Below are 11,915 nucleotides of genomic sequence, written 5' to 3'. Positions count from 1 at the left end.
TTAATGTGTATTTTTTATTTATCCCATCATTAAAAAGAAAAAAAAATGGAAGCTCTTAACTGTATTCATTATATAGTTTATGGTAGTGGGGTGTTTATGCTAATACTAGTAAGTCACGTCACACGAGATTTGTTTACGAAATAAAAGGAAAAATAATATCTAATATTTTTTTGCGAATCTGTTTGATGGTCTAAACAGATTTATTTTTGTCAAATGTCATGCAAATAAATGCGACAGTAGATAACACTAAGCCGTCTCTTTTCCGCAACTAGGTAACACAAAATGGGTAATAACAAGGAAAAATGTTCCTTAGATCGACTGTTATTAACTCATTATTCTCAGTAAAGCGAACGCTTAACACGTTAAAATGAAGCGCGCTGTTCTTGTTTTCGCATTTATAACTGTCATAGTAATTGTTGCTTTACGGTTCCAAAGCTGGTTAGTGATGATCAAAAGTGGCTTTTTAAATGATTATACGAATGTCATAGAGTCGGAATTCAATTGGTATTTGAGGAATTTCAATAAGTCTTATAGTACGTCGGAGTATAACATCAGATTATGGAACTTTAAGGTAAGTTTATTTTAGTCTTAGCTTAAAAATTGAAGTTTTGTTTTGTATGCTAGGCTTACAAGTTCGATCCCAAAGCATTCAGACTTTTTTTTCAAGTATTTTTTTTATTCTGAGACACCAGTGGCCCTCGGTAAGGGAACCTGGATACCAATTATTGGAATCTGAAATCGCCTACCTGCAGTCAGCTAGTGTGGTGATTAATACTTATTTTTTTTCTATATGGAAAGAGGCCTGTGCCCGGAAGTGCGACATTCATAGCCTGGTAATATAATTTAATCTTTAGTATATTTAGTTGCATATCACACAGGCATCACATTCTTTTTTAATTAAAGTATAATATTATAGACAACAAATGAAGTTCTTTCAGTTTTGTGAGCGAGAATTAAGAGAATTAGATTCTATTTTAATTTTGAATTACCAACATGCGTTGGACTTAGCAAGTCTATGTATTATTATTTAAAACCTATCTATCGATTTATCAAGTTGTAATTTATGAATATCAATAGTTATGACATAATTTCATGTTAATCATCTAAATACGAGCATCAAATTGGTTTTGTTTCCCTTTTGTTTTCCTTAACGATATCATTTTCTCTTTGCCAAAAGCATTAGCATGAAAAAAGCACAATTTTACTAACTATAGTTAAATATTAGATAGAAATAACAATTTGGATCATAAGATGCTAAGGTGCATAAAAAGCTATATCTGCCAATGTCAACCACTTCTTTGGTAGCGGGTCTACCGGCGAATGCTATCTTACACACGTCCTACTGCTAGACACAGCGCTCTTCCCATCTAGGGAAGGTTTAAGCATTAATCACCACGCTAGCTGACTGCTGACTGGCGATTTCAGATTCCAAAATCTTGAATTCAGGTGTCCTCGCGATGTGTTCTTCTCCCGTTGTTCAGAATAATTTAGAAAGTTTATATGACTTTTTTATATCTTCTGTCTTTCTTCTGTCCCCGGTTGGCTAGGATTTCGCCGAAATCTTGGCTACCATTCAGTTATACATAAACTTCATCTACCGTCATCTCGGCTGGTTAAGTATCCTATCCAATTAAATTGAAGTTACGTTGCTCTTTTCACGATGTCAACTACTTTAGTGCAACATAGCATTTCCAAGTTCCAGAAATGTTCTTGATTCTAATTCTAAACAAACATATTTCAGGCATCGCTAGAAGAAATAAATAGATTGAATGCCCTAGAGGGCGCCACTGTCTTCGGGTTTACAAAATTCTCTGACATGTCTAAGGAAGAGTTTGTTGAGCGCATGTTACTGAAGCCTTCTTATGTGGGCCCGTGTTATGAAAAGCACCAAGTTTGTGTTGATACAGACGGGTATAGTAACAATAGGACGTGGGATAGTGATGACGATGTTCCTTCCTACTTCGATTGGTAAGTACTTGGCCTCTTTTTGGGAGAGAAGGTCTAAGTTTATTTTTCTCCAAAAACACTTGCGTTTAATTGAATCAGGTTTTACCTGAAGCTAAAAGTTTTGACAGAGAGGGTAGGAAGAGTAAATAAATGGGCACTTACTGCTGTTTGAAAGATAGAGAGATACTCCAGCCTCTTATCGGCGGTAATCGTCCTACTGGTCCCTTCCCTTCCACCACTAACCAACCACGCATTAAAAGACAATGTACTAAAGACGATTCAAAGCTCAATTTAATATTAGCCATTTTAATTTCAGGCGCGAGAAAGGCATTGTATTCCCGGTCCTGAATCAAAGATTGTGCATGGGGTGCTGGGCTTTCAGCATCGTCGGTGTGATGGAGTCCATGGCTGCTAAACAGGGGATTGACCATCAGAGGAGGAGTATTCAGGTAATATATGATCAGACTGACGACCTCCGTGGTTGAGTGGCGTACGTACCGGTGAGGTCTCGGGTTCGATCCCCGGTCGGATCATGTTAAAATTAAAATTTCTACATTGTCTCGGGTCTAAGGTATTTGTGGTAGTGGTACCTTCGTTGTATCCGAATTCCATAACACAAGTGCTTTTGCAACTTACTTCGGGTTCAGAACAATGTATGTGATGTTGTCCGCATTTATTTATTATTTATTTACTGCTCAGATAGCTGGGGTTGGTTGAAGTCACCAAGCCACAAAGCCGCATTGTGTCGCGGTTTCGATATCCGCGTAGGACAAGCATTTGTGTGATCCACGAATGCTTGTTCCGAGCCTGGGTGTCTTTGTGCACGTGATTTGTAAGTTTGTGAAACCCCGAGACACAAGGATTAAATTCCTGCGGGAGTCGGTTATTAAACAAGAAATAGAGACTACTGTGTGGTGTGAAGTTTCTCGCATCCACAACTGGAACTGTCATATTTAAGAACTCAAATAACCTTTTAGGGTTTCGAAACCCAAAAGAAAAAATGGAACCCTGTTACTGATGATCCGCTGCACTTCTGTTGGCTTGTCCGTCCGTCCGTCATCGGGCTAGCTTCCCTAATAGACCTAACAGACCTGACACCAGGAATTCTCATTTTAATTTCCCGAAAATGAGGAAGTGCGAGGAAATAAACACAAATTTTTTTTTCCAAAACTAAAGAAGTGCAATAAACAAAAGATAACATTATTTTTTCTCCAGGAATTGATTGACTGTTCATATTACAACGATGGTTGTAGAGGCGGCAACGTGTATCGAGCGTTAGATTTCCTCTGCCGGAAGTCAAAGCCGGTAGAAATAGTCACAGAGGAAGAATACCCTCTAACTTTATCTGGTGAGCAGCACTGCGTCATGCCTCCTAACCCTGTTGGACGACGAATAAAAGAGTTTACATATCAATGGTGAGACCTCATTAATATAAAACTATTTTACAGAAAAGGAAATTTTTCAGTCTTGCCAAAAAATACTCTATCACTTATACAGTAGAATTCATTTTGTATTGAAATAGATCGGCATCCCATACGATCCGAAGTTAACTGGAACAATAGATGGGATTATGAGAGTCAAAGTATTTCTGATCTTGTTCATGAAGTCATAAAGTTCGTTTTTGTAAATAACTGTTCATGTACTATATCTTTCCTTACCCTCACTTATTGTTACCATTTCAGTCATGTGGACGAAGAAAAAATGGTGCGTCAAGTGGCTACACATGGGCCCTTAGTAGCTATAGTCGACGCCAGGAATTGGATGAACTATATAGGCGGTATTATTCGGAGATCTTGCTCGTAAGTATTTTTCTGAGATCTGTGAACCACGACTTAAAGTAATATTATTAATATTAAATACATATAATACAATTATTGTCCGTCTATTCGTAAATTGAATAAACAACAATCATCCAAGCGATACATTTCACAAGTAAACAAGTTTCCTTCGTCGTCACACATCGCATTTTGTATCTTGTACATCCTACATCTATATTGTAGACCATACCATGTACTGACCCTACGCTGTAAAAAAAGGAAAAAACATTAAATTATCATTTTCCTATCAATTACAATAAATATATTGACAGGATATACAATAATAACTAGAATAAAACATCCTGTGTAGACCGCGTAACGGCTTTTTAACAATAAAGTTATGACAGTAAAAATGTGGGTCCAAAGTCAAGGTGACTTGTGGTGGAGTGATATTAGTGATAACATGGTAAAGTTCATTGACCGGATTGGTACACAGAGTTACCTATAGGTTCGAATCTCGATTGGTGTATTGGTGTCATCATCATCATCGGCCTAGCCTTTCCCCAACTATATTTTGGTCGGTTTCCAGTCCAACCGGATTCAGCTAAGAACCAGTGTTTTACAAGGAGTGACTGCCTATCTTGCCTCCTGTTACCTGGGCAACACGATACGCCTTAGTTAGACTGGTTGTTAGATTTTCGTATTGGTATCTTGGTGTAATGGAGCGTAATGTATCTGGGCAACAGCATCTAAAAGTTAGATGTAGTTGTGGAAGCGAGGGGCCTCCATACCCACGAGGGTTCCGTCTCATTTCCACTATTTAATTTAAATCTAAGATAGCTACAGCTAGCTCACCGTGGATCAGGACCAGGCTTGTGCGGTAAGACGCGTTCGTGTTCCACGCACGTTTTAATGAATTGACAGAAGTCTGACGCTCCCTACCCTGATTTCCCATCCCAAAACAAAGGGGTAGCTACCGAGAAAGCAAAACAGTGCACTTCTCGACCTCGAGCGGCGTGAATTTTTGACAAGTACAACGTTATTTGACATTTTTGTGATCCTCAGGTCCTTTTAACTGAGCAGGTTGTTGCACAAAGTTCGATCCCTGCGTAGGGCAGGCATTGTTATCTATGGATGCCTATCTTGAGTCTGGATGTCATTGTGCATGTTTGCGAAATCACCGTGAAACAAGCAGCGAGTCAATTTTTGTAAAAGAAAATGATATTATATCATATTTATACTAATTGTTGTTCCCAGGGCTGGAGTATCCAACCATGTGATCCAGATTGTAGGATATTCAAAAAATAATACAGATGATATTCCATACTTTTTGATTCGGAACTCGTTTGGAGAAGACTTTGGAGACCACGGCTACGTCAGGATAGGTCTTCACGGCAACGTCTGCGGTATAAGGGACCAAGTTACAATGCTTGATGTGGTGTAAGAATGTTAAACCGTTAGGCTGCCGTTTCCAACAAGCTGTTCTGAACGAGGCAAATAAAGCGATTTTATTGTTTCCTTTACAAACACATCCCTCGCTGCGCGTCCTCGCACATCTCTGGTGGAAACGCAGCCTTAGAATTAAAAAAGGATTAAAATATTAAATATACGTTAAATGAATAATTACCACTTGTGATGTCTGCTGAGTTTGTATAAAATTATAATAATTCAGAAGAAGATATCTTTTTTTTAACATAACTAAATATCAATTTATTAAGGCTAAACACATAACAAGGATCGGATACTTAAATTAAGTAAGACTGATTAAATTTGAAGTGAACATTTTACTCCTTCCACACCTCTCATATTAAGGGTTTACGAACCCTGTCTAAGTGCACTAAAATACCTCTTCAAATAAAGTAGGCAAACCTTGAAATGTGGTCAACGTACCAACAGGCCGACTATTTAACGCCACGAACACAGCAACAATATAAACATTCACAACCAACTTCACTCCAGTCGGTTTTTACCAGCCGAGCAGTGCAGACGTGCCGATCCGTTATCAACCGGTATGTAAAGTTTATTATTTTATGTTTTTATGTTTGACTATCTGTCCTCTTACAGTTATTACATGTTGATAAAGATAGCAATTGTTTGTTAAATGTTTTGATAAGTTTTTGCTTTTAAATTGGTTATGGAGTTAATGATACTTGTAAGCAGATAAGGGTTTTCAGTTGATTGCAAGTAATTTTGCTTGTCCGTTTGAAGATGTTAGTGTTTTGTTTGCTTACTGAAATTGTCTTTAAGTGTTGATTGTTCTTCAAGTATGATGTTTAATAATAATGACATGTTTAAGTGTACACTTATTTAGACTAAATACCTAATAATTGATGCATTATTTTAATTTCCTATTGTTTTTTTTATTTTTGGTTATTATTTTAAGCGTACATATTATCATTAAAAAAAAAATTGTCTTCATTGTTGTGTTTTTGATTTTGAAAGACATATTCTATTAAGAAGAACTAACTTTTTTTGTGTGCTTGAGTTTATGTCCGTGGAACAAAATAAATATATCAAATACCTAAGTAGAAAATAAAATGTATCTTTCATCTGAACCCATCATCACAATATTCAGATTCTTTGGAATTTAAACAATGTCCTTACCCGTCATGGAGAAGGTAAAAGTAATATTAACAGCATTTTTTTCAATAATTAATGTTGTGTTTACTGTAATAAATTCCCAATAATCGGTTGGTACAGTCGCCTTCTTCATAAATCTTATCTATTTAGTATTAGGTATATGGAATTAAAATATAACTAATACTATATAAATATAACTAATACTACGATGGCGAAATCCTGATAGGTAGACAATGAAATGAGCTCATTAGCCGATGCCTGCCAGGCCCGTGGGGTTGCCCGAAAGGGTACTTACACGGCCGCGGTACACATAGGGCAAAGGAAGGTACATAGTCAGGGGTTTTAGTTATGAACAGTCTTGTCAGACTGTTAATAACGCTCAACCTAAAGCGGAAGGAGTCATTTAATGATAAGGATAGCAGGAATAGGATGGATGCGAAGGTCAAGAGATATGAGGAGAAATTCATAAAAAAAGGGACGCCTATTATGTCTTGAGTGGATTATTCAAGACTATCTATAGGCCTTTTTTTGGTAAGGCGGCGGAATCCTCCTGGACACCCACTCCCTCGGGGGAGGAAATGGGTAGTGTGAAACTCTTACTGACTAAACCTGAACCGCCGTGCTACGTCATCCGCGTTTTTGTGTCGATGTATGGCAATGCGTTGCAATCCTTCATACCTGATCTATAGGCCTGACTATTTTCTGTCACCCGCAACCATCTTCCAGATTAATTCCCCGGCACGTCCAGAACACTAATTTAATTTCTATAAATTTTGTGAAACTCTTGCAATATATTACATTATTATAATTTGAACGGCAATAATAACTCACATTTTGCTTTAAATATGTAATATCGGATCTACATTGTAAGCTGCATCTACATAATAATTACATTATTAACACTTGGTGTAATATTGTAAGGCTATAAATAAATAATCGAAAATATTACACAACTAAGTAAATACATGATATGCCATAATAATTTATTTATTTAAATTTTTGCGCGATACATGTAGATAAGTTTTAAAACAAATAAAACTGCTTTGAATAAAAGTGATGAAAAAAGTTAAATCGGTAAAATGCGACTCAATGAGGTCTCTGTATCTGTAAAAAGACTAAAAAAGAAAAGCAAAAAAGTTTAGTCAGCAAAATTATGACCATACCTACCTTCAAATCTCCACTGCCACTTTTATTTGTTACTAGCTCTCCCGACGAACTGCGTACTGCCTAGCAGTCGATGATAACAATGCAGACAAAAACACAATAATCTTTTTGCAACTTTTCTTATTTTAGTATCGTTTAAACCTTCGATGGACTGCTACGAATATTTCGAGACAAAAACGCAATTATTTTTTTGAAACATTTCCATATTTTATCACCTTTTAAACCTTCCCTGGACTTTTACTTATAATCCAAATCGGTTCAGCCGTTCTCGAGTTTTAGCGAGAATAGCGAACAGCAATTCATTTTTACATGTAATACATATTATGTATAAGAAGAAGATAGCGGCAACAGAAATACATCATTTCTGAACTTTTCAATTGTCATACTATTTCGGTTCACGAGATACATTTTGGGGTCGAAACGGACCGACACTCCTACCAATAACGTTGTCAATGTATTATAACTATTTTTGGTCTATCGATGTCGATGTTGCATGCCATATTTTTATGTAGAAAGTTAGGTAAGTGGAGTTACTCAATACTCATAAAATGTAGATTTGAATTTGAAGAACTAATTTGAACAAAAGTTTATTCAAAGGAAGATTATGATTAATTTTGATAAAAAAAATTGTCTCTATTTCACTTAATTCGTATTTTCTAATCTTCTGTACTGCTTTAGTCCCTCGTCACCGCGTCGCCTCAGACACTCGGCTATTGGTCTAGTAGTTAGTACCCCTGACAGTTATACTGTTAGTCGTGGGTTCGATTCCCACACAGGACAAAAGTGAAAAGTACGATCATTTTAATTTGTTTGTTAAAAACACATAAATATGTTTATCAGTCGTCTAGGTTCTCATAATTATATAAGCTAGTTTAGGACTAGGAAGATGGCGATACATCATTAATTTCCTTATTGTTTTAAGCTCCAGCCATGGTGTCCTTAACTGTTGAAGATTTCGGTGTGCATAATGAGAAGAAAGTGCAGAAGTTCACATGGCACGCAGAGGGCGGCATGACAGTCTCTGTCATTTCCTATGGAGCTATCATACAGTCTATTAAGGTAAGAGATAGATAATGAATAGCTTGTAAGAGTGAAAGAGAAGGCTATATGAGATTCTAGAACCCAAAAAAGTCAAAATCTATAATTTGACCCTCAACATTAGTCTCCTTAGTAGACCGTTCTAAAACAAATATGAATCCATCTTTTAATCTGTCTACAAAAAAGAATCAAAAAATCCTTTTTGATAACTAAACATAAAGCGAACACAAACTTGTAATGAGGTGCATATAAATCCATGCTTAAGACCGCAAGGCGACCACGATATTTTCAAAGTGATAGAAAAAACTTGTGAATTATTTAACTCCCACTTTAAAAAAAATATAAACTATTAAATTTCTCTACAAACCTATTCTAGGTCCCAGACTGTTTTGGCGTCACGAAGGACGTGGTCCTCGGATTCGATGACCTTGACGGCTACGTGAACAGGAACACTCCGTATCTTGGGGCCACTGTGGGCAGATGCGCCAACCGCATCGGAAACGCGAGCTTCGAGATCGATGGCAAAACCTATCCCTTAGCTAAGAATAGTGGAAAACATCATCTGCATGGAGGACTCATTGGTTTTGATAAGGTTAGTTTAGTTGTACATAGCTGGAAATATGACAATGAAGATGTATCGTCCTAGCAATGTGTTGTTAAAGCGAGACACCGTTATGCGATGAGCAGTGTTCCCTCTTACTTCAAGGGAAAATGATCAGAAGAGTAGGAATTAATTTGAATTGTCTGTAATCTCCAAAACACCACGTCTTGAAGTAATATAATTTGGAAGCGTGACAGCTCAATACACGGCGTAGAGCGGCATGCCTTCTTTTCCATCTGAAATAATCTTACTTGAAAACGTGGTGGCACATTCTCTAAAGATAGTGATGAGGCAAATACTCCTTAAAATAATTAAGTCTTCAAAAATGATGATAATGGACAATTCTTGTAGGTTTGTAATGAACACACCAATTCCCCAGTCTTTTGACAAGGCCACGCTTAATAATCGCACAAATAATCAATTTTGCAGGTGGTATGGGATGCTACCGTTAGTGAAGCCAAAGTTACCCTGAGCTACTATTCCAAGGACATGGAGGAAGGTTACCCCGGAGACCTGGTCACCAGCGTGGTCTACGAGCTAAAGAACGACCACACTTTCCATGTGGAATTCATTGCTACGACTTCTAAGAAGACTGTGGTCAACCTGACCAACCACTCATACTTCAACCTTGCTGGTCACGACACCGGGGCGCAGGAGATGTACAAACACCGCGTCGTTATTAATGCTGATCGGTAAGTGGACAAAGCTAACAAAAATGGAGTGTTCTTTAGTAAACAATTTTAGGATAAGAAACAAAACACTTCTTGGCATTAAGAACTTAAAGTGTTCTTTCAGCGTTTAGTGTACGAGAGTATAAAGTTCATTTTAGCCGGAAACCATAAATTCATTATGAGTAACTTTAGAAAATTATTCGAAACTGTGGCATACGGCCCTAATGGATAAACACTAAACACCTTGCTTCGGAGCATTGTTAATGCTGCTAATGCCTTTAAGTAGTTTTTATGAGTTATTTGTACACATTACCTAATGCCTGTGCCCAGCATTGGACTTCATTGACCACGGAATATACCTTTGACGAAATATATTTGTAGTATCACCAAGACGGATTCAGACTCAATCCCCACGGGTGCTTTCACCGACGTGGAAGGGACGCCATTCGACTTCAGGCTCGAGAAACAAGTGGGTGAAGGTATCGTCTCCGGAAAGAACCTGTTTGACGACAATTACTGCGTTAACACCAGTGGAACCGAGGTGAGAAGTGTTTTAAAAAGCTTTTTATACTTTTAAGCTTTCCGCCTGCTTAGTTTCGGACTCAAGTTTCGGAGCCCTTAATGATGAGCTGAGGTAGAGGTGGGTAGCCAGTTATAGTCGAAATATTAACTTTTGTAAATATTTTATATTATAAATTATAGTAAACTAGCTGTTGCCAACAGTTCCGCCCGCTACAAGTTGAGAATGATAACACGGGAACGTAAATTTAATCGGGATATAATCTATCATGTGTTAATCTTGGTTATAATCTATCGTCCAATAGGTCAGTGATTTTTGTGTGAAAGTGAAGGTAGAAATCAATTGCAAAGGTGTTCTTTATTAACAAAATTGGACAACACGTTTGATACCAAATACTGAAAATGTATCTTATACTTACAGGTTTTGAGCTTCGTAGCCAAGGCCCTTCACCCTGACTCGGGCCGCTACATGGAGGTGCACAGCGACCAGCCAGGAGTCCAGTTCTACACCGGGAACTCCTTACCGAGCCCCAAAGAAAACGCCATCGTCGGCAAGTCTGGTGTCGGCTACCGTCGCCACGGAGCCTTGTGCTTCGAAACCCAAAAGTTCCCGGATGCCGTCCATCATACCAACTTCCCATCCGCGATCCTCACTCCTGGAGAAGTGTACAAACACCGCGTCGTCTACAAGTTTGGAGTCAACAGGAATAATAAATTTGGAGGCCCTACTGTTATTTCAGCATAATTCGAAAGGGGCATTAAAGGGGTAACACTACACTGCAATTTATTAAATGTTGAGGATGGCCCATAACATTTTCGTACTTCACTTTGATTGAAAAGGAGATCTCGTCAAAACCTATGTTAATACCTGCGTTTCAAATAAGTTGATAACTGACTGTTTTGATTTTAAAACTATTATTATATCGTCATCATACTAGCTTTTTTCCAGCTTCGGCTTCCATTCTAACCGGATGCGAAGTACCAGTGTTTCACAAGAAGCGACTGCCTATCCGACCTCAATTACCTGGGCAACAGGATACTTTTTAGTCAGACTTCATAGCTTGTGACCACCCGTAACGACTGTCAAAGATCTGTAAACAACTATCTAAAATTTGTCATGTTTTTTGGTCCCCTGTACAACTTTGAGTAAGAGGTGATGATGCGAAGATCGTTTTGACCACTTTCTGGACTCTCTTTCTGCAGTCTTCCCTTATAAGAATTCGGGCATGGGTCTAAGACATAATGTGGTGTGATACCCTTTTAACAACTTTGCTGCATGTACCTCAGCATTCGGAATATAATTACCCAGAAAGTGCAATACTTACCTATGTACCAAAAGAATATGTATTTACTATAAACATGGTACTGATCTACTTTTTATATTTTGTTTGCATTTATAGTGTCATCTGAACTAAATAAATAAATCAATATTTTGATAAGTATATTATTTATATTAAAATGCTAGTAAAAATGTGGTAAGTTTTTTTTTTGCCTTGCAATCAAATGTAGGCCTAAAATGGTGTTTATAACTATCATCTTATACTAACCTTCTTTAGATTTTTTTTTGTTTAAAGTTAACCAAAAACACTTAAAATTATTACAACGTCATTTATTTATTTTCTAACAACAACATTGACA

General features: G+C 37.4%; 2 protein-coding genes across 2 annotated transcripts; both read left to right on the top strand.

Annotated features, from left to right (window-relative positions):
- Positions 1–109: 109 nt before the first annotated feature.
- On the top strand, positions 110–5,492 carry LOC113500022 (cathepsin O-like). Its single transcript, XM_026880668.1, has 6 exons — positions 110–571; positions 1,742–1,968; positions 2,264–2,396; positions 3,163–3,362; positions 3,630–3,746; positions 4,962–5,492. Exons 1-6 carry the CDS (start codon positions 368–370, stop codon positions 5,146–5,148), a joined length of 1,068 nt encoding a protein of 355 aa, XP_026736469.1. The 5' UTR covers positions 110–367; the 3' UTR covers positions 5,149–5,492.
- Positions 5,493–5,632: 140 nt separating this feature from the next.
- On the top strand, positions 5,633–11,713 carry LOC113500021 (aldose 1-epimerase). The gene is made up of 6 exons (XM_026880667.1): positions 5,633–5,713; positions 8,371–8,507; positions 8,863–9,078; positions 9,517–9,779; positions 10,140–10,299; positions 10,699–11,713. The coding sequence occupies exons 2-6, from the start codon at positions 8,379–8,381 to the stop codon at positions 11,020–11,022; spliced, it is 1,092 nt and encodes a 363-aa protein (XP_026736468.1). The 5' UTR covers positions 5,633–5,713; positions 8,371–8,378; the 3' UTR covers positions 11,023–11,713.
- The last annotated feature ends 202 nt before the right edge of the window (positions 11,714–11,915 follow it).

The sequence above is a fragment of the Trichoplusia ni genome, chromosome 13, assembly GCF_003590095.1.
Source record: "Trichoplusia ni isolate ovarian cell line Hi5 chromosome 13, tn1, whole genome shotgun sequence".
Taxonomy (NCBI): domain Eukaryota; kingdom Metazoa; phylum Arthropoda; class Insecta; order Lepidoptera; family Noctuidae; genus Trichoplusia; species Trichoplusia ni.
Note: the sequence above shows the minus strand (reverse complement) of the source record. Positions and strands in the feature narration are given on the sequence as shown.